General features: G+C 38.5%; 1 protein-coding gene across 1 annotated transcript in view; it reads right to left on the reverse strand.

Annotated features, from left to right (window-relative positions):
* The window catches only part of LOC143736711 (uncharacterized), a 336,163-nt gene extending 315,216 nt beyond the window's left edge, over nt 1-20,947 (reverse strand). Inside the window, exons 1-5 of the mRNA XM_077227353.1 lie at nt 20,914-20,947; nt 20,551-20,615; nt 20,340-20,451; nt 20,153-20,233; nt 19,540-19,693 (exon numbers count right to left, since the gene is read on the reverse strand). Coding sequence (XP_077083468.1) covers nt 19,540-19,693; nt 20,153-20,233; nt 20,340-20,451; nt 20,551-20,615; nt 20,914-20,940 — 439 coding nt within the window. The 5' untranslated portion in view covers nt 20,941-20,947. The remainder of the gene's footprint in view (nt 1-19,539; nt 19,694-20,152; nt 20,234-20,339; nt 20,452-20,550; nt 20,616-20,913) is intronic.
* Nucleotides 20,948-24,427: the final 3,480 nt, after the last annotated feature.

Consider the following 24,427-nt stretch of genomic DNA (forward strand, 5'->3'; position numbering starts at 1 on the left):
AGAATTCAACTGCCCTGTTGTATAGGTTATTTGTGTTTTCGCACATGATATCAGGAAGCAATGTAATACACGCATGACAGCGATGCGCAAATTGAGTTACCCCTCCAACTTCTAGTGTTATTGATAACCTATATCTTATCACACGCGATTTGGCTATTGATATTACAGAAGTCCTGTGGTAAAATTACATTATTAACTTACTCCATCTACCCTTGTAAAGTTAATCCGAATAGGGCTTTAGTCTCGACATTTTCCCCTCCCACATCCACATACAATAAAAAAGGTATAGGCTTAATGTTGTCCGAATTTAATTTTTAAAAATTTCTGATGCAAACACGTTGAAAATCTTCTTCTCAATTTTTATTACAGGTGGCTGTGTTCGGTGGATTCGGTGGCTGCGTTCTGTGTGTGAAAGTGTGTGTGTGTGTTGTGTGTGTGTGTGTGTGTGTGTGTGTGTGTGTGTGTGTGTGTGTGTGTGTGTGAGAGAGAGAGAGAGAGAAAGATACTTTAGAGAGAGAGAGAGAGAGAGAGAGAGAGAGAGAGAGAGAGAGTGTGTGTGTGTGTCTGTTCGTGTTTGTTTGTGTGTCTGTTCGTGTGTATGTGCGTGTCACAAATCATAAATTGTTTCTTCAACTTATTAAAATATCTTACTTTACTGCAACTATCTGTTTCTGCTTCTTTATTATATTTATAGTGTGAGATTTATAAAATACATTATATCCTTCATCACACATAATGTGTCTGGTCACTTTATATCTTATATCAGAATATTATATTAGGCCTACTGTTAAGCCTACTATGGATATTAAAATACGCCAAAATCAAAGCGATTCTTCATTGATCGAGTAGCATAACAGACGAGACCGCTGTAGGCAGCCTGATTATCAAGTATCTAAAGGACTTTGAGCTGATATGTGAATGCTTACTCTCAGTTGTCGCTTCTCATTTAATAGCCTATTAATTTTATTATAACATTTTTTACGCTAATCATCACTGAACACGTCATACACACTTTTGGAAATATAATGTCCTTGCATTCATGCAGCATGAGGGTGGCGCTCTAATGATGATTGACATACTTTAGTATTACGACAAACGCATAAAATGTCTTAATGTAGACCTATTGCGTCCGAAATGTTGTTTTCGAATGTTTCAAGTTAAGAATTACAGTGAGGAAAACAAAGTCATGTCTATTCTGAGAACCTAATGCAAATAAGCATGAATCAATGCCCTATACTATATATCCTGCTCACTTTACACCTTAAAATAGTCTAGGAAATCGGAAAAAAATATTTGTTACAGAATGCTGAACGCATTTATTGTTATTAATTTAATTTATGTTTTCTAAGCGGCAGATTGAAGTGACACGCTCATATATATTTTTAAAACAAGAAGAAATAAAGATTGTAAATGAATTTAAATACCTTGGCATTGTATTAGATCCTACACTGTCCTTTAAAAATAATGTCAAATGCCTTTCAAAAACTGTTAAATTTAATCTTGCTAACTTCAAATATATCAGACCATCACTTTCATGTAAAGCAGCCAGAATGTTTCTTCATTCTATGATTTTTTCTCATATTGAATACTGTTTTACAAACTGGTCACTTACAAATGCTACAACGCTTAAACCAATGGAGTCACTTTTTAAACGAGCCTTAAAAATATTTGATAGAAAACCGCTTTCATATCACCACTGCTTAATATTACAGAAATATAATTTATTAAGTTTTGAAAATTTTCTAAAGCTCAAATATGCCCGTGCTATATATAAGATCCTGCATTGTCTTGCCCCACCTCCACTAAGTGAATACATTATATTGAAAAAACCGGGAGAGGGAAGAGCTGTAACCAGGGCTTCCATCAGGGGTGACTGTATAGTGCCTTACAGGCGTACAACATTTGGACAATATGTATTGTCAGTTAAGGGGACAGAGATCTGGAACAAGTTACCGGTTGTTGTTAGAGAATGTCCGACCTACCCCAGTTTTAAGAACCAACTTAAAAAATGGCTCAAGACACATCAAAATTGTGCCGACTAACGATATTTATTGTAATTTAGGTATATGGATATGATCACTGTGGTGTTGTTTAAGTATTTGTATGTATAACAAACCAGATCCAGCACTGCTGTATTTATTAGTATTTTAGCATAATTACAATGTACTTAAAGTACATAGAATAGCACTTTATTGTATATGTGTATATGTATGTGTAACCTGTATTAGATGCCCGGTCTGAAAACGGTAGTATCTCTTATAATATGTCGTTGAATATTGTGGTGTCCTTTAACTTGTTACTTGATATTGTGATGACCTGACGGGGGACTGCAGATGTAAAGTAGCCTTGGGGCTAATTCTGGCATATTTACATTGCTGAAAAGCTAAGATGTTCATTAATATGCATTGTCCCTTTTAAATAAATAAATAAATAACCAACCGTAGAAAACCAACATGGGCCCCCAGTTGGTTAGCCCATGCTTGGCCCATAGATGTTTTTCACTATGGGGCCCCCTGCCCCCATGAGGGTTTACTGTGGGCAACCCACCACATTGTTTTAAGTTATTTAACAGTCATTGTTTTAAGATTAGTAGGTTTAAGATTAGAATCTTATAATCAGACTATTTTAACGATCCCCTGAAATGTCATAAATGGTATATCATTCAACTGTCCATAATTAACTAAAACTGCAAAAAATGGATTATGAGCATGTGCATTGAAATAACAAATAACAAATAAACACTTTACAATACGGGTGCACTAATAAGCATTAACTCATGCTTTATAACTAATCCACAGATAATCATGAGTTAATGACTCACAAAGAACTAAACTATTAATTAATGATTACTGCATCAGCAACTAATAAAGATTCTAAATTATTAATAGATTAAGTAATATATGAATTGTTAATACATGTACAAAAGTTCTTGTTGAGAATTAACCGAGATTTCGTTAATAATAAAGCTTGTTGTCACCATGATGGAGATCAGTATTTGCTTTAGTTCGTCTCTTGTCCCTGAACTCCTAACCATTCATCTCTCTCTGTCTGCTGTTACAGTGAGTTTATAAAACACATTTGTTATGGTAAGAAAAAGTCAAGAGGAGATTGATCAGGTGTTTTTGGCTTATGTGATGATGTCACAATCATCCTGGACATGTCTGATTCACTGATCTCATCCTGTGTGTATTAAGCTTTGAATTTATGTGCATTTCATATTTATCATATATCTGTGAATCTACAACATAAAATCCAGCAATATTTCTGTAACCAGTTATTCTGAAGGATATTGAAAATCATATAGTGCATTAAAACATTTTGATCTCCTGCTTGACTTAGACACACACAGACATCAACAATCAGCATATTAATCTCAACAGTGGTGACAATCAAAAGTTGCATGTCGCAATGCATGCTGGGGTTACAGGATAGTATAAAACTCCCAGCATGCTCTGCTGCATGAATTGCATTTATATTATATATATATATATATATATATATATATATATATATATATATATATTGCCACCATTGTTGAGATTCATGTGCTAAATTGTGACATCTCTGTTGTAAGCAACAAGCTTGAAAATCTCCGAAACAGCATTCCATGTGTTTGCCAGACGCCCCAGGGGACTAAATGAAATTGACAGATGGAAAGCGACTGAGTACAGACAGCTAATGTTGTACACAGGAAAGGTTATTCTGAAAGGAATTCTTAAAAAAAGAGCTGTGTGACAACTTCATGTGCTTCTCCACAGCAATGTGCATTCTGGTCCAACCAAGTCTCACAAGGAAACACTGGCAATACGCGAGAGATCTCTTGAGATTTTTTGTGCTACAGTGCAGAGAACTGTATGGAGAAGGTTTCCTTTTGTACAATGTCCATCAGATGCTCCATATTGCAGATGTTGAAAAACAGTTTGAGGGTCTGGATGAATGTAGTGCTTTTCCATTTGAAAACTTCAACCAGAAACTAAAGAGAATGGTTCATTCTGGAAGAAGTCCACTGGCTAAGGTAACAAGAAGAATTCTTGAAGGGGAACACATGCGAAGGGAACAATGGAGGAACACATAAAGTGTACAAGACCCAACAATTTGTTTGGAGTTGACCAGACCTTCTTTGAGGTTATTGAAGAAGATGGGCTGGAAAAACAAACACTCTAATGTAGGGTCTACGACAAGACAGCTCCCCTCTACACAGAGCCCTGTGACTCTCGCATTGTTGGTTCCTATGTTGGCAAAGCAAGGGAGACAACAATTAGGAGAGTATTAAAATCTGATCTAAAATCTCAAGCAATCATGATTGACCATGTGGATAAGAACCATATTTTGTTTCTTTACATTTTGCACACAGATCATGGACATTACTTGACCCTATGAACATTTAAAATGTGGATGACATTTCAGGAAATCATTCAACACTAATAATGCAAAATTTATAGTAATCATGATTTAGTAAAACCAAGAAATCAGGATTATTCAGGATTTATCACAGGAATCTTTAGATCAAATATCTGTAAGTGAATAATTTAAAAAATATATATACATATTGTTTTTTTTTAATCCTTATTTGCTACAAAATTGCTTTATTTACCAATTAGCAAATTGGTAAACAACAATTTGAGACGGCTCGTGGGGCCTTCACAGCGAGGCACAAAATCACTGTCCAGAACATTCTCATTCACGGTTCCATGCTGGTGGAATGACCTACCCACCTTCGTCCGGAATGCAGAATCCCTGACAGCATTCAAAAGACAACTGAAAACTCATCTCTTCCATGAGCACTTAACATAGGAAAAAAACAAAAAAACAACAACAACTTTTTCTTGAAATCTTCGCTTGTCTGGTTTATGCTACTCTGAGCAATGTTTGAACTTTGTATTCTGAGCACTTCTTGCGTTGTTTTTGCCTCTCCATGATGACTCGCTTGGTTTAATCCTCAAATGCAAGTCGCTTTGGATAAAAGCGTCTGCTAAATGACTAAATGTAAATGTACGGTAATGTAAATGCAAATTTAGAATGACCAATAACCAAATTCTATTTTTTAGATGATTACCTACGTTGTGGTAGAGTTTGAAAAAGAGAACTGTTGCAATTGTATGCAGGTCATGGATTGTGGCAAATGGAAATGTAAGTATTGCTATTGCATAGATTTTGTGATAAAGTACATACACTATATGGACTGTATAATATTGTAAAAGCCTTTTCACTTTTTGAATGGTATATGATTGGAATTTTGTCTAAAAAACAAACAGATTTTGAGCTGCTACTGGCCTCCACCTGAGCCATCTAAGAGGGCAAAAAGCGGAGACCTGCCTGATAAGAGGACGTGGAACCTCTTTAAAATCAGAATTCTGGAAAAATCCTTTACATGTAAGTGAAAATGTTTTGATTTCAAATTTTGTTAGGTACCTAGCTAAATATATATATTTTAGAATACTTCAATGCTAATGCTTAAATATACTTAGCTTCATGTTTACGTAGATGTGGGGTGGTACCATGGTGGGCAACTGATGTAACCGGTGTTGCGGCTGAACATCGGTAACCTGTAACAAATATGTAGCCCTGCAACAAGCAAAAAATTTAGACCTAACTTTGTATCTGTTTTTTATACATATTTATATATTTTTAAAGGAGAACTCCGGGCAATTTTTAAGTTAATCTTGATCGTTAGACCTTTGTGAGTACTGACTATAGAAAAAATAACGAACCGGATTGGTGCTTGCTACGCGGAGCTGCGACCGCGAATGCCCAGAGCTCCCACCCAGCTAAAACGGCAGCTATGGGGACATGGACATAAAGAGCGTTTTTGAGCCTCTTAACAGACACAAAATGCAATTAAAATGTCTGTCCAACATGAACAGGGACCCTACATGTGAACAAGATGCGTTTAGCAACTTAGCCATTGTTTCAACTCACCTAAATAGTCTTTTAGACGGCAAGCTGTAGTCTCGCGCTGCAGTCCCGTGCTGTAGCCGGAAAAAGGTAAACAATGTCCAGGTGGGAGGAGCGTTAATCATGTGTGACGAGTTAAGATCAGAGTTGCTTACAAGTGAAGAAGAAATGGTTCGTGTTTGTGCCTTTCCGAATTGTGGCAACAGAATGCGAAAATATAAGAGCTTACATTTTCATCGTCTTCCTTTTCATGACCTCGAGATTCTGCAGTTGTGCCTATAGTTGTAGGCCTACTTCAACTTGATGTGCAAACTCCCGTAGAAGTACTACGCTCTAAAGATTACTGCATTTGCAGCGAATACAATTACAATACATTTACAATTCAAGTCGAAGAAGCTAGTGAAATAATTAAAGCTTTGTAAATAAGACTACAAAAACATTTATGCACATCTCTCCTCATGCCGTGTGTGCCCAAATGGAAGGATAAATAAATGTTACATAACCTCCAAAGTGGTTGCACCCGTCTTCGTACATGGAATGGCATTTTTCTTCAAACGGCCCCGCTGTGTTGTGTAGTCATCCTTGTCAAAGTGTTCGCTGCAAATGCGGTAATCTTTAGAGCGTAGTACTTATACGGGAGTTTGCACATCAAGTTGAAGTACAACTAGCCACAACTGCAGAATCTCGAGGTCATGAAAAGGAAGACGATGAAAATTTAAGCTCTTATATTTTCGCATTCTGTTGCCACAATTCGGAAAGGCACAAACACAAACCATTTCTTCTTCACTTGTAAGCAACTCTGATCTTAACTCGTCGCACATGATCAACGCTCCTCCTACCTGGACATTGTTTACCTTTTCCGGCTACAGCACGGGACTGCAGTGCGAGACTACAGCTTGCCGTCTAAAAGACTATTTAGGTGAGTTGAAACAATGGCTAAGTTGCTAAACGCATCTTGTTCACATGTAGGGTCCCTGTTCATGTTGGACAGACATTTTAATTGCATTTTGTGTCTGTTAAGAGGCTCAAAAACGCTCTTTATGTCCATGCCCCCATAGCTGCTGTTTTAGCTGGGTGGGAGCTCTGGGCATTCGCGGTCGCAGCTCCGCGTAGCAAGCACCAATCCGGTTCGTTTTTTTTTCTATAGTCAGTACTCACAAAGGTCTAACGATCAAGATTAACTTAAAAATTGCCCGGAGTTCTCCTTTAATGTTTAATTCAGATTGTTAGTGTTGTAAAAATAAAGTGGCAACATCATTAGAGCAAATACACCAACAATGTTGGCTTCCATATAATTGATAATTTAATCGTAATTTTGTTTTTAAGCAAATTATCAGAAAGCTCTGGTTTGCCTAAAGCGTGCTGAGGAGCTCTCCAATGTTGAAACGGATGGAGACTCCCAAATGAAGAAAAGAACACACAGGCGACCAAGTCGTTTCGAAAGTGATACGGAGGATGGTAAATAATTTAAATACACTGTTACTGTAAATATCAATCAATACTCTAAATATCAATCAATCCTCTTTACGCCGTGGATGATCTGAAAACACAGACAAGCTGGAGTTCAGCGATCTTCATTTGAGATTTTCTACTTAAATTAAAGAGTCATTCAGTCGGCCTGTGTTCTGTCACGAGCCGCTTACGCTGTTTGTGCGACTAAATCTGTGATCAAAATGCAGGCTGATATACAGCAGTGCAGGCCCGGGGTGGGTAATCGGGAGAATTACTGGTGAGCCTCTTCACTTTTGGGCCGGTCGAGGATTTTTTTTTTCTCACATTTGTCACGTTAGTTACATTAGGCCTTACACGTTTCGCATTCTTCTGACACCGCAGCGCGCAGCCTCTGCATGGGTTGTACCATGTGAGGGAGTTATCCTCCCCTCCCCTCCTATAGAGTTGGTTGGGTCCATAGCCCGTCTTTTCCAAAACGTTTTCTCAGGTAGGCTACCGTGGCACCGCCTACCGATAGCTGGGCCGGCCCTACCGTAACAGTACGCGTCAGGGAGGATGGATGGGAGGAAGAGGCCAGGAGGTATGGAAGCTTGTTTCCGCCACAGAATAAAACATTTTAAAAGATAATTGCGACTTTATATCAGAATGGCGGGATATAATGTCAGAATTGCGTGAAATAAAGTCGCAATTGCTTCTTACAAAGTCAGAATCGCAAGATATAAAGTCAGAATTGCATGAAATTAAGTCGCAATTGCTTCTTATAAAGCTTCTTATAAATTCTAAGTGAATTATTATTTAACTTAACAGAAAATTAATGTCCACGGTGACTGTCTGTGACAGTGTGAAAATGAACTGTCTGTCAACTAATTAGAATCAGGCATTTAGAAAAATTTGGAATGATATAACCGTTTCAATATATGTGGTTTTCACTCACAGAATTGGCCACACCAGCAAAGCATCCTAGGTCCAAATGTATGGATGGAAACCTCAAGAGACCTCAAGCTCCTGTATTCATAAATAATAGGCAACATGATGAGCCATTGCCACAAGACAGTAAGTAACCTGCAAGAGCAATTTGTTTAAAGTTGTTTACATCAAACTAACCAATAAAAATAGATCAAAAAGAAATGAGCTAATATAAAATGTGTACTACCATTTAAAATTAAGAGACAGGAATGCTCCAACACCTTGCCCATCAAGTAAGTGTTAAAAAATATTCTGCATATATATATATATATATATATATATATATATATATATATATATATATATACACACATTAATAATTTTATTCATTAACAAACATTTAGAAGGAATGTTTTGTGATCAATATAAGTTAAGCTCTATTACCAACACTTGAGCAGAAACGGGTACAATAGGACCTTCAGTTTCTAGTAATATGCACAATGGCAATGAATACATTTTATGCTCTGTCAATAAACTAAATCTTAACTTTCCTTTGTTAAATGTGTGTTGTTGTTTTTTTACCTCATAGCATCAGCAGTGGCCTGTCAGAGGACAGATGAAGAGCAAAGTAATTACTTTTATGCTACACTGAGTTGTTGTGTTTACATGTTATATGCAATGCAGAATTTGAATGCATGTGTTGTATTTTTATGGTCACACTACCGAACACTGAATCGAAAGGTTGATGGAAATTATGGCAGAGCTGCGTCAGCTGCAAGAAATGATTTTGAAACAGCAGCAGCAACAAGAAGTCATGGAAGACCAGGCAACATCTGTGGAACAGATGCAGACAGAGGAAGAGCTGTCTGCATCTTGTTTGAAGTTAAACAAAGAAAGGCCATTTAGAAAATCCACGGTGATTACCTTTCTGTATAAAAATCAAAGTATACATATTTACATTAAATTATAGATACTATATTTACACATATTTATTTATAAAACGGTTAGTTCCTATCCTTTATTCTGATTGGTCAATAGCTGTTCATTCACGATAAAACACGGCTATGACCGGTTCACCCAAACGGTTCTATTTATCACTTCGCAACACTGCGGTTCCTATGTTGTTTCTATTTGAGCTTTCATGCATGTTACACATTAGAACGTTGTTGCTGTTCACGGTCAGGGACTATTTTTTTTCTAGCGGAAGGAAGGCTTTTAGTGATTTTACTTCATGAAAGCTGCACTAATTCATTTTTTTTTTACTTTAATATTTTTATTGTGTGGTAACCGTTTTATAAAAGCAAAGGTACTCAGTGCTTCATGATTACACAGCCTCTCATACCTTATTGCTTACATATATATATATTATCGATAAAACTGTTACTTACATTCACAGTAAATATTGAAAAGGATAAAATGTTTTTTAGATTGCATTCAGTGTGCGACTGTGCTCTGGGACAGTTGGCCAGTCGATACGAAGGATGCTGCGGGCATTTGGGACAAACATGCTATGGTCCAAATTCAGCCTAAAGGGAAGAAAGGGAAGAAAAGGAAAAAAAGTTTTTCAGGACCTTCACATGATGAGTCTTATCAAAAGTAAGGTCTAGGACCCACTAGACGATTTTCAAATCTTAACCAATTTTAAAACTAACCGAAAAACCGAAACCCAACGTTCACTAATTGTAATTCTTACTAGTAACAATTCAATTGTAGAGCTCCGTAATTAAAAATGAATGGAAGTCAATGGAGACATATGACTAGTAAAAATTCATTTGTAGAGCTCTCTAATTGTAATTTTTACCAGTGGCGCAGATAGGATTTTTTAACTGGGGGGGACCACGCTGTCAGCAAATGATTTAAACTAAATTCGTTATTTTGCGTAATTTGGGCTTTAACTAGTGCTCAAGTAGTTACTTTGCGTAATTTGGGCTAATGATTTGCACTAAAAAGCCATTGGGGGATTCTTATTTGAAATCATGGATAAACAACAATGAACAAAGGTAAACAAAGGCCTACCTGATCACCACTAGCAATGCATGATCATACTATTATTTTACTAGTATGCCAATCACCCACCAAAACTTCATGTCTTCAGCAAAGTATGTTTTGTGGCTGCCCTCCTGCAGATCCTCACTTGCCTGACTAGGGCAGAGGTCTTCAATCCTGCTCCTGGAGGGCCACTGTCCTGCAGAGTTTAGTTCCAACCCTAATCAAACACACCTGAAACACACAGCTCATCAAGCTCTTCAGGATCGCTTGAATATACAAAGGCAGGTGTGCTGAAGCAGGTTGGAACTAAACTGTGGCCCTCCAGGAGCAGGATTGAAGACCTCTGGACTAGGGCCTGCCTTACTGTCATCAGTTATCGCCTGCAGGCCAGGAGGACAACATTTTAAATCTTATAATTTCAGTTAACCCTCTATACCTCTATAGAATTTCACAACAATGTGAAATACCACATATTCCTGAGAATTAATGGCTAAAACTACTATTTCAAAAATGTCTAAGAATAACTCAATTTTAAATTTAAGTGTTAATTACAAGTTTGTTGCAATTTATAGATTAGAAATATCTTTCAAATGATGTATGACAAATTAAGAAATGTTTTTCATAGCCCATAATTTAAGAATCTATATCCTCCGTTGCTCCAGTCCATACAATAGAAAAAACATGATTTCCTGCTATAAGAGGATGTCAAAAGTTTATGTAGGCCTTTATTTGTTGTTTGCATAAACCTTGCACCACACAAATTTACTTATTATGATTATTTTTATAGTGGCTTACATGACAGTGAACATACCTCAGTCAATTTATACAGTACAATGGGTTAAATGATAAGATAAAACATTATTTCCTGACGACGATAAATTGTTTGATTTATCTAACCATTCTTTTTGTGTTCATTCATTATTTGTCTCTGTCCACTCACCTAAATGCATAGTTATGGTCTCCACATTTTGCTGTGTTTACTAAGTGCAAAAGCCTTCTTGCCATTATTGTCAGACTAGCTATTCCCCTTAACAAATCTAATCTGCCACATCTGGGAAAGTCAACAGGCATAGGATACTTACATTGTTTGTTTTTGAAAAAATGAGGTGATTGTTTTTTGTCTCTTCATTGCCTTTATGTGGCATTTATACAGTCGATTTTTTTCAGTTCAGAAAATCACCGACACAGCTCAGTCATAGATTGTATATGATCACTATGGTTACCGGCCCGCCCCTACAGGCACGATTGAGGCAGCTACCAGCTCCTCATAGGACCCCGGCGACGTCACTCAGGAGTCGTAGCACACACCCAGAAGACAGTGTAAACGTCGGTGGCATGATGGCATCGTGTGTTTATTGACAACAGAACAGCGTGTTGTGAGAACGTGGGTACAAACAAAGTAATGGTGACCGGTGTAGATTATTATTGTGTGTCAATCCGCGTCTGCCCCGACCCGATTCTGAAGCAGCGGCGGGCCGGGACACTACTTTGGCTAATGTACTTGGCGAAAACACTGGTTAATCCTCTGTTTTACCGATTTTTGTCGCCTTTCGTAGGGATAGTGAGGGCGGGGGACGGATCGGGTCACTATGAATCTGGGGGGGTCATGTCCCCCCCGTCCCTAGTGCCATCTGCGCCCCTGATTTTTACTAGTAATAATTCAATTAGAGAGCTCTTTAATTGTAATTGCTACTAGTAAGAATTGAATTGTAGAGCTCTCTGATTGAATTCTTACTAGTAAAAATGCAATTATGACGAGTAATGCTGGGTACAATTTAAGCTAAAATGCTTGCCATATAAATAATGATATACAATGAATGAATGAAGCACATGAACCTCCTCTCTCGCTCGTCAAACACACAGACCTAAAGAGCTAAGTTACACCTTCACAACGCTGTTCACTAATTCCAGCCATGTAAATAACACTATACTGATAGTTGATATTTTAAATATCAGTGTCGATTAATGTACTCGCAGTTGTAGTTGCCAATATTGGACCCTGTATTCCGCTATCAAAGCTAAATCGACCAACCTCCAATTCTAACCTGTTGGAGGCAGGTAAGTTAGACGTTTAGCAGGCTGTGGCGCAGACAAGATAACAGAAGCGAGCACATTACAAATCTTTAGTTAAATCTTACCATTAAATAAGTTAACATCTGCATTAAGAATGACATTATAAAAAACAACAACAAAAATTTACCACTATAATTTCGCACATAATCTCGAGATCACTGGAAGAACCCGCGAATCGATTTCCGCCTGGACGTTGGCGCATGTGCAATTATACAAGGTCTACAGAAAAAAACAAATATGTATAGGCCACCTAGTGGCGGTTTAGTTTCATGTTTAAAAGTATAATTTTATCATTTTTTCCCTTAACATTTCTTATTTGTAGTTTCAAAACAAAAACATTCTCATAACATAATTTAATGCAGTTGGAAATTTTCCAAAAAAATTATTTAAAATGAAAGATGAAGCACAAAAGATGGTGTGGGGGGTATATGTAGTGAATATCACAAATATGACAATTTAAATATTTCAAAGCTGATAGAACGCTTCAGTCTAAAAAAATTCCCCCAAAAATATTTTTTCCCAGATAAGCAACTTTTTACTCGGACAAGTGAATGACTGATTTACTTGTCCAAAGGACAAGCATGACAAGGCTTAATGGCGAGCCAGTAGTAATATGTAACATGCAGAACTTGCATTACTGTAGCTTTAAGAAAGTAGTTTTTTGAAGATATCAATGATTGTAAAATGGCCTGCTTTGACAGATTTTACATAATCAGAGACAATTTCTGCCTTAGAAAGTAGCCCCATTCACATTCAATATTTTTCCTATTTTTTCTTTGGTTTCATGTTTTATCTGTTAATGTTATTTTCAGGAACATGCCTTAAGGCTGCAAAGAGGGGGTATTAACATTAAGTGACATGGGCATCTGACGCACAGATCTGTAAGCCAATGGCACATGTCACTATGCGTATTGGCACATCCGGTCTTCACTGGCATGTGCCAGTGGATATAGTGACATGTGTCACTGACATTATTGGCATGTGCCAGTAGATAGTGACATGTGTCACTGACATCGCGGAACACTGACACTGTCTCGGAAAAGGTTGCTGTCTTGTTGTGACACCTTGGTAGTGATTGACAGACAGATGAGCTGAGCAGCTATACTGACGTAATTGTGAAACAAACGCCTTTATAAGTGATCTTTTTTAAATATATGTCAATTTAACGTTTTAAAGTCAGTATTTTTTTCTCAAACATGTCAGTGTGACACATCAGTAGCCTATCTGAGTGGCATATAAGCCACTGAATGTTAAATATGTAATGCTAATGTTATTGATCACGCAAACTGCCCATCCTAGGAAACACAACGAATAAATCAGAAGTTACTACGAATAGCGCATTAACAGTCGCATCCTTTACTGTAACCTTTATTTTTGCATGATGCTGCATGCACGCCAGTAGTCAGTAAGTCCACACTGGGCAGCGCAAAATAACCTAAAACTTGCGACACCTGAGGACATCTACGGGTGGTGTATTTGCTGTGTGTATTTGTCATTTGTTTGAGTAGCAACTGCACAGTAAGAAGGCAGCAAAAATTAAATTTAAATAAACGAGTAATCAGAGTCTTGTGACATGTGTCAGTGGATAGTGGCATGTGCCAATAAAAGTTGTGACATGTGTCAGTGGATAGTGGCATGTGCCAATAAAACTTGTGAATTGTCGATGGATGCTTCATGTGCCATTGTCGCAGTACATGTCGCCGTATGTTATGACACTCCAGTAGCGTAGACGCTGTATACCGGAGCATTATGTAGATGTGACATTATGACATCTACAGAAGGAATGCAGCTTCAGATTTATAAAAATTGTTTTATTTCTTATTACATGATTCCTTAAATGTATTTGTAAAAGATGAGTATAAGCGAAAACAAAGTACTCAGAGTCTGAATTCAATATAAATAATTAGTAAATCATTTATTTATATTTTATAAATTAGTAAATGGGTCAATGACATGACATGTATTTTTTGTGTCCAAATTCATTATTTTCCTAAAAAGAATTTGAATAAATACATGTCATATATCAAATGGATCTACAATATCTCCTTTATAAGAAACCCTTTTCATTTTATTGAAATTCAATAGATTATTTGAGTTTCGGTGTTTGAAAGACCAAAAATGTCATGTGGTGCGACCGTCCGAAAGTACAAGCAGAGAACAAAACTGAGATATAAATGTTCATTTTCTCAATAAAATTTTTAATCAAATATTTTGGCATGATTTTATGTTAAATTCCTTATAAATGAGGGGAAATAGTGTATTGGTCCTATTTCATAACTAATCTATTACTTAAAAAACTTTTGTCCGAAAAATATACTTCTACAAATGTCATGGAGGGTGACCGACATAAAAATGCACTTTTATTCAATGTTCCTTTAAGAAAACCATGTGACAACATATGACATCACACAGAAGACTCCAGAGGACCCCTTTGATGCAGTAACAAGGTTAGTCACCCTCCCATAAATTTAGATAATTTGACATTTTTGAGTAATGATGAGGTTGATTCAACTTATCATGTCAGGTGGTATGACCCCTGGAAAACTTTGAAAATGTGTTGTTATAATAAAAATGTGTATTTGATTTAAAAAATGTATGTATAACCTTGAGCACATGGTCAAACATTTGTATATGCGTCCAAGTTAATACCTGTTAGATTCTAAATGAGTTTGAAATGTCAGGTGGTGCGACCAGAGTTACAGTTAAACCAACTAAAAAAAGTCATGTTAATTCATGTTTTTGATTTTTATATATTAAATATATAATGCTTTTAAGTTGTTTAAAGGTGCAATCTACATATGTATATATATATTTTTTATTTTATTATGGTATGAGTGACAAAGATTTAAAGAGCACATTGTCCATCTTAAAGTCCTATTCTTCAAACATATAGGACTGTATAATCAACATTGATACTAGTCAAGTCAAGTCAAGTCATCCTCATTTATATAGCGCTTTTAACAATGTAGATTGTTTCAAAGCAGCTTTACAGAAATAAACATATAATTTAAGGTAACAGAGATTGGTTTGGTTTTATAGTGGCTCTTGAAAAATGTTTTTTCCAGCTAAAGTTAGTTTTGATTGATTCACTTCCGTCTAAATGATCATTTGTTATTAAATTATTGGGCCACTAAGACGACACTGTTCTCTCTAAACAGACTTTAAACGTGAACCTGTGATAGACGCTGATGGCGTTCACATGCGCATTAAGGATTGATTCTATAGTTATGTGCGTTTGAATAAATGTGTGCAGGTTTGTAATTCCTTACAAACCATGCCTAAACAAACTACTTGTCTATAAATTCTGATGCAGAATTTTTATTTTATCTTATCACTTTGGGTAGGTACGCGAACCGAAAAATTCCACAACGCTTTATCTGTAGAGTGGTATAGGGATCCTCCATAGGGAGAGGCTAGTTGGCACTTCAGCACTGCATTGTCATCAGGTCCAGGCGAAAGTCCTTCGTCAGATCTGGAAACGGCCTGGATCCAGCAGGCTGCGGGAAAACCTCGGGATAAACAAAGACACTAAAATTAGCGTAGATGCCATTCTTCTTATGATGTAACGAGTACATCAGGATTTGAGGGAAGTGTTCCCAGTTCCGGCTGACCTAATCTAAGCAGCCTAATATTGAATTATAGAAGTCTATAGAGTGTTATGTGAATGCTAGGTCAAAGAGATGTGTTTTCAGTCTAGCTTTGAACTGACAGACTGTGTCTGCTTCCCGGACAATGTTAGGAAGATTGTTCCAAAGTTTTGGTGCTAAATAGGAAAAGGATCTACCGCCAGCATCCATTTAGATATTCTAGGTATTATCAACTGGCCGGAGTTTTGAGATCGCAATAGACGTGAAGGACTATAATGTGTTAAGAGCTCGCTCAAGTACTGGGGAGCTAAACCATTTAGTGCTTTGTAAGTAATCAGCAATATTTTAAAATTTATACGATGTTTAATAGGGAGCCATTGTGGCTGGTCTAATGAAATTCGTCCCGCCTACATGCGGTTGGCTAGCCTACTTGTTAAGTTGTTCCTATCAGTGAGCTGCAGTAGCGTAACGGGTTGTTTAGAGTGGGTGGTGTACGTAGTCACCGCCTTTACTTCCGGTGTCGTCATTCAGGGTGGCGTATGAATCCCTATGGCTGGCATTGAGCGAGACTGTCCCTTTTCGGTCAAAGGTTTGAGTGAGGCTGATTCCAGCATGGCTAATACGGGCGTCCTAGTAACAAAGCGGAAGCGCTGGGTTGTCGCCGGCACATACGTGGTCCTTCCAATGGACTGGACGAGCCCTCAGTTTCGCCTGTTTATGTCTGCCTGACTGGTTTGATTCCCGGAGATTCGCACCCATAAGATGTATTGAGTCCAGATTGGTCGCGTCCGCATGGGCGATTTAGCTTCCGTGCGGTTGGACTGCGGGGGACTACCGTCTGGGGGCGTTGTTGCTTTGCTGTTGACAATTGGATTAATATTTGCGGCCCTGTGTGTGTGTGTGTGTGTGTGTGTGTTATTATTTCTTTCTTTTCTTTTATATCAGTTATTTTTATATTGTGATTGGAATTTGTAATATTTCCACTTTGGAAGCGTGGAGATCTACGTTCCAATTTTTGTCTTTGTGAAGTGTCTGTTCAAACTGTGATCATTGTGAGTTGTGTCTGTTCAACTGTGAATCCTGAGGTGTGTAACTTGATTCTGTTGTTTCAGGAGCTGAGCGCTTAAAGCAGGGGTGGAATGCTGGTGGTGGTTTTCCTCACGAGTGTTGTGTCATGAGTGGTGTGCGTGTAAGTGTTTGGTTTGTGCACAGGTGTACGGGAAAGATGACTTGCCGTGGAGGCCTTACATGCCCTTCTATCCCCTGCTGACACGCCTCGGCTCCTTTTTCTCGAATTCTGACGACGCTGACTCCTCAGGTCGTTCTGTGTGTGTCTTGTAATGGTGTTGTCCATATTAAGTGTTATTGATGGTTGTCCTTTGCTTTTAATAAATCTCTTATTCTTAATAAAGATATATATATAATTTTGTATCCATGTCTCCTACCAATTTACTGTGAACGAACCTGTGTTGCTTTAAATTAGAAATTCCATTTTTTTATTATTATCCCTGGCAGAAAAGAAGAAAAGTGTAGAAAAGATAGAGTTGCAGACCAGGAGATTGTTGAGGTATAAGTTCTTTATTTCGTCGCTGTAGTCATCTCAATCAAATCTAATCTAAGGGAACTTTACATTGCAGTTTATATACATTTCAAGGGGGTGGGATTAATTTCATAGAGGAGGGGACTCTTGAACAAAACATGTAAAGGAAAGTACATGATTCAGCTGGTTACCTGATTTCATCAGGTAACAGTTTAACTCAGAGCCTTGAGATGCTAATCCAATCAGCCTGATTAGATCAACAAAAGGCCCAGCTGACCTTTGAGATGTGACAAGAGGTTAATGTCCAAAACCTTGATTGCCTCAAAAATGGAAAACAGTGTGTGCACTTTCTCAGTTAAAATACTGTTAAATATCCTACATCATGAACGCATGAAATAGTTGTTCCGCATTTGTCAATGAGAGCATATGACGTAATTTAGATATATTTTTAAGATGGAAAAATGCGGTTTTACAGACACTAGACACGTGACTTTCAAATGAAAGATTGGTATCAAAGAGCACACCCAGGTTCCTAACTGACGACGAAGACTTAACAGAGCAGCCATCAAGTGTTAGACGGTATTCTAGGTTATTACGTGTGGAAGTTTTTTGTCCAAAAATTTGAATCTCTGTTTTTTCAGAATTTAGTAGTAGGAAATTACTAGTCATCCAATTTTTTATATCAACTATGCATTCCGATAATTTTGTGAATTGGTAAGTTTCGTTAGGTTTGGAAGAAATATAGAGCTGAGTATCATCAGCATAACAGTGAAAGCTAATTCCATGTTTCCTAATGATATCTCCTAAAGGTAGCATGTACAGAATGAACAGCAGCTGTCCTAGTACTGAGCCTTGTGGTACGCCATACTGAACTTGTGATCGATAAGACATCTCTTCATTTACTGCTACAAACTGATAGCGGTCAGATAAATATTATTTAAACCATGCTAATGCAATTCCACTAATGCCAACATAGTTTTCTAGTCTATTTAAGAGAATGTTGTGGTCAATGGTGTCAAAAAAGCACTAAGATCAAGTAACACTAATAAAGAGATACAACCACAATCGGATGATAAAAGCAAATAATTTGTGACTCTAATGAGAGCTGTCTCAGTGCTATGGTGCGGTCTAAATCCTGACTGGAAATCCTCGCAGATACCATTTCTTTCAAGAAAGGAACTCAGTTGTGAGGATACTGCCTTTTCTAGTATCTCTGACAGAAAAGGTAGATTCGACATCGGCCTGTAATTGACTAATTCTGTAGGATCAAGTTGCGTTTTTTTAACAAGCGGTTTAATCATAGCCAGCTTAAAGGTTTTTGGTACGTATCCTAGAGACAAAGACGAATTAATGATGTTAAGAAGAGGATCTATGACTTCTGGAAGCATCTCTTTCAGTAGTTTAGTCGGTATAGGGTCTAACATACATGTTGTCGATTTAGATGAATTAACGAGTTTGCAAAATTCTTCCTCTCCTATGGCAACAAATGAATCAAATTTTACCTCAGGGAGACTATAATGCACTCCCTGATGTGATGCTGTCTCCTCAGTATTCATTTTATTAGTGGTGTGCCACCACAAGTAAAAAAATTAGCAATTAAAAGAAACACTTATTGCCTAAAACAAAAAGCATTAGTCTAGTGATGATTAAAATATTTTTAGCACTAGAACCTTGACTTGAATCATAACTTAGGCCCACACATAGACAGATAAAGGACAAATGTAGAATCGTCACTCAAAAGCACCACAGCTGCCCAAAAATCACAGAGGAAACAGTCATATAGTAGTAGACATAACAGTATAGAAAAGAATAAATTAGGCAACATCCATGTACAACATGCATTTACATTTTAATAATGGCAAGTGAACACTCCAGGGGCCATCTAATGTGTTGTGTTGCTGGCATCTGCGGGACACAGAGTAGTTCAAAGTTCCAAACGCTTTTCTTTGCCTTTGCTGCGATGTAAAAAGCGGCAAGCCGGCATGTCCAAGTTGAGTGCACCGTGATCCTGTGAATGGGTGACTTTCATCTATAGCTCAGAGGTGCTATACCTCTAAAAATATGGGAGGAAAGAAGAAGAAAAGAGACATAACTTACTGTCTAGCCAGCAGAAGTGTGCTTCCTTCAGAAAGGATTCCTCTCTCACTATCCTCCAGAAACGAGTGCATGCGAGAGCAAGGGTACGAATTGCAGGATGACCATCTTGTAGCACCACAAGGACGAAGATCCTGTGCAAAATTTCCTCAGGCAGCTGTGAACATTTAACATGAGTAACTACAAAATCAGTAGGCTCAATAATGGGTCTCCATCATCATCATCGACCAGGAAAGGGTGAAGGGTGAACATGCTTCTTAATTGGCATGTTCTGTAGCCTGCTCATTTGTGTCCTGTTAATAGCATATACTGGAGGTCTTCCAACCCTGCTCCTGGGGACCCACTGTCCTGGAAAATGCATTTCCAACACGCTTCAGGATACCTGTATGTGATTTAAGCGATCCTGAAGAGGTCAGTTGTGTTTGATTAGAGTTGGAGCTAAACTGCAGGATAGTGGGTCCTTTGGAGCAGGGTTGAAGACCTCTGCCATATATGTAGTTATTGTTGCATCTTGGATTAAGCTACAGTATGCAAGAAGTGGCAAATTGGCATGTCTACATGGAGTGCACATATAACTGTGATCCTGTGAGACATACATGCCCACACAAATACATGCCTGCAAAATGCCAATTCCCTCCGGAGAGTACTCGACTCTGCATGGCTCCTTCGCCTTGCATGGTTTTAAGGGGACAGGTTCCTTTAAAACAAGGGAGTGAAATGCATATTGCATAATAGCCTAGTACATGTAAAGAACAAGAAAGATAATTACTTTAGACCTGTAAATTTTTTTCAATAATTCTTACCATGGTGACCTCGTCATATTTCCTCTTCCTAGGGATGCAGAAAATTGGGTCCAGACTTCCCCTGGCCATCTGTATTCCCTGCATGGTAAAATGGCGAAACCTCCGGCCATGGCTGTAGTAATAAGTAAAAGAAAAAAAAATGACCTTGCTGCCCCAGATTACTGCTAATGATATTTCACATTTATCTTAATTTTTTCAAAGACACTGGTACCCTTCAATCTCAAGATTCTCCACCAACATTGTGCACCACCACCACCTTAAGCACGGCATATCATGCTGAAGAAGAGAACGGGTACAATACATTTACAGTTCAAGTTGCAAGTTAATTTTGAGGCCCAACTCAATTTTCCAGTCCAAAAGGACTTAACAGGCCCACTTTATATCAAGCAAAAAAGGATGACAATCCCTGACTTAAACCCTCATAGAAGTAAGAAAATAAAAACGCTCCCAATAAACCCCAAAGGTAAAAAGGGAAAAAATATGAGGAAGGACCACAGAGGACTTCCTGGACAAAAATCAAAAACCAAATTCCACATATTATAGCCATATCTATGAGCATTGAAGTTATACTTACAATTGTGAAATCAAATGGAGCCTCCATGACAGCATACCAGCATGTGGTAAGGAGCGAACGCTCGTTCCACCCGCTGGCTGTTGCTAGGGTTCTAAACTTAAGAGTGTAATCGGAGACAGAATCAGCATTTTGTTTGAGGTGATATAGTTTCTCACCCGTGGTTGAATCGCCATCCGGAATTCCGAAGACCTCCCGGAAGTGAGCAACGAAGTTGTTGTGTGTTCGTGTGACTGCAGTATCTTGATTCCAGATTGTTTGGGCCCTATGCAGCGCTTGTCCCGTCAGCAAGGAAATGATATACGCAATTTTCGCGCGTTCGGTGGGATAACGCGGTGACTGCATCTCCAAGGCCAGTGAACATTGCAGTAGAAATCCCTCACACTCCTCCGCCACGCCAGAGAAGTGGAGAAGCTGGAGTGGCCATGGGACTGACGACGGCGGGTGGTGAAGAAGGATCGGTGTTGGATGACGCGGAAGTAGCTGAAGATAGTGCATGTTTGAGGACGTCCACCAGTTCTTCGATTGATTCAGGGGAACTCATATTGCAGCTGTGTTGGTCTGGTCTTCTGTTACAGAACAGACTCCAGAGTAAACAGGTGAATTGATGATAAACAGGTTTATTGGTATAATAAACAACAGACAAGATAAGTCACAACAGTCAGAGGAAATAGATGACAGTGCTGGAAGGTGGATGATGGAAATACCTATAGACTGTCCTCACTGGTGATGATGAGTGACAGAGAAGATAATAGATGGATCTTTGATGCTTTAGGAGAGGGACGGAGAGATCGCTGGAGAACGTAAGGAGATAGCAGGAGCCTGAGGTGAGGAATGGAGAGATCGCCGGAGAACAGGGAGAGATCGCCGGAGAACAGGGAGAGATCGCCGGAGAACAGGGAGAGATCGCCGGAGAACAGGGAGAGATCGCCGGAGAACAGGGAGAGATCGCTGGAGTTCAAGGAGAGATTGCTGGTTAGCAGGTTAGTTTGTCTTGAAGAGAGTCTGAACATCTATAAACGAGACCAGACAATGTGACTTTGGTTTACGAGTGCTTATATACAGACTGTGAAGAGGATCTGATGACGTACAGGTGTGTGGTGATTAATACTCAGGTGATAGTGATCTCTGTGATTGTGTGGTGATGGAACCTGGCAGTTGTAATTCTTTTTTTGGGTGCATGTGAATTCAGCAAGCTGAATGAAAAGAAAAAGAGAGAATCCTCTTTAATAACAGTATGATTTTCAATACATTAAAAAAAACTGCTTTAGGTTGAACTGAGGAGAAGGGAATAAACTAAAGCTGTGTCAGAGAGCGCTGACACGGTGCTGCCACCATTTGGGCCTTATTCCATTTACACAAGTCCAATGCCAGAAAAGGAAAGAAAAAAGCTGCATGTATGAAATGGGCTAGACACCATTAACGGCCATTTTATGAAAGATCATGAATTAAATTTATATTTTACAGGAAAACTGTTCTTTCACCATCATCATGAAGATTCCACGGTCAATGCCGAATTGTTGTTTTAGGGAGCCCCTGTTTAAAATAAATAAATAATAAACATGTTTAATAAACAGCACACTATAAGCTTAAAGATTTAGAGATGTGTGTTAATTTGAAGGGTCTAAGTGTAAAATGAGAAATAGTTAAAGTAGTAATAGCCCAAGTTGTGACAAATCAATAATTCATAAAAAAAGAAAAAAAAGAAGTGATAAGCAGACAAATGGCCTTTGCAAATGATATCATACCTCAACATCCAGGCCTGTTAATTCCGTCAATGGTCCAGAGACAATGTGATGTGCAACAGACCTGATAAAAACAAAAACGGCATCAATAACGTTTAGAAGTACTGGAGCACACACACACACACACACAAAAGTTCTGTTGAGGAACACATTGTTTTTGAGCTACAGAACATGTTAGTCTGAGGAACACGACAGGCAAACAGCAGAAGTTCAAACAATCTAAGCAAGTCTTGTGAACACGACTAACATTTCAAACAATCTGAGCAAGTCTTGTGAACACGACTAACATTTCAAACAATCTGAGCAAGTCTTGTGAACACGACTAACATCATTGCAAAAAGTTTGAGCAAGTCTGAGGAACACAACTTCCAGCAAACATCTTCCTTTAGAAACCTTAAGATGTTTCGATAAGGTCCGTGTGCAAAGCCTTGTCCCATGACTGAATATTGGGAATCCAGGAACAAAACCTCTCTTTTAAGTGGTTTAATAACCTACAGTGAAAATAGTCTTGGAAATGAGTCAACAAGTCTTTACCATTACGCCACAGATAAGGTCATTTGCAGCCAGGATTACAAAAGACTAAAAAGAAAGGAGGACCTACAACTTAAATGTGTTAGCTTTTTTCAGTATGAATCCTTTCCATAAGTGTGCTTTTTCAATAAATACTAAAAATGCACTTACACACAGCAGAAAGTGCCCTGGGGTCCATAGGGGTTAAATCAGAGAATCTTTCTTTTGGGGGGTCCAACTTAAAGAAAGAAAATATTGCAAAAACTTAGCTCTGACTTTTAACTGTTATTTTATACATTATTTATTATCTTTATTTTTTATTTAATTTGAAATTACATTTGAAGCTCCTTTTTTCATTTTCTCCATGCTGTATGATCTTAAAGTGTTTTTATCTTGTTGTTTGTTGCAACTATGTTTTGAAAAGAATTGTATAAGATATAAGGGTTATCACTATTAGTTAAAGGTGCAGTGTGTAACTTTTGGCGACATCTAGCGGTTCGGTTGCGAGTTTGCACTAAGGGCTCAGCCCACTGGTCACCCTTCCCTTTCGAAGAAGCTACGGTGGCTAAAACGGGACAAACATCGTCGTCTGAGACAGCAGAGAATAGCCAGAGTAAACCAAGTTCCCTTTCAAGGGAACTCGAGCTGCGTCAAACGCTGTGGGAACGCCCCTGCGTTGTGCGTCATGAAGCACGTATGGAATCAGCCCAATGGAGAGATGGAACGTCATAGGCGGGTGACGTCATCGACCAGGAAACTATAAAGCACCCCATAAACACAAGCGCAACAGCTTTCTGTGCCTTCAGTCGCGCTATATGTGATTCTGTCCCTGTGTGAATATTGTCTGTCTTTAATACTCTGCACCACACAAACAATTTATCTATCTATATATATATATATATATATTAAGAGAGATATGGCGAAAGAACAGCAGTTTAGGAAGTGTGTCCCTCCCTGCTCGCGTTATTTTACGAGTGGGGATACACACGTTCTTTGTGTTGTTTGTTTGGGAGTGCAGCATGCCCAGTCAGCTCTCGAGGGAGCTGATTGTGAGCATTGCGAGCGTCTGCCATTAAGGATGCTCTGCTCCCGCCGGGCGCTCTTCGAGGAGAGCGGTTCGGTGCGCGCTCCCCGCGGTTCGGGTCCGGCTCTTGCTGAGGCAGAGCGACGAAGCGTATCGTGGGGATCGCAGATGGATCTCTCAGCGGGGTTAGAGACGGGCTCTGCCTTATCTCTCCCTTCAACTGTGAGATCCAGTGTCT

Source organism: Siphateles boraxobius, unplaced genomic scaffold, assembly GCF_051911475.1.
Source record: "Siphateles boraxobius isolate OS27281-9 unplaced genomic scaffold, OSU_SipBor_1 130, whole genome shotgun sequence".
Taxonomy (NCBI): domain Eukaryota; kingdom Metazoa; phylum Chordata; class Actinopteri; order Cypriniformes; family Leuciscidae; genus Siphateles; species Siphateles boraxobius.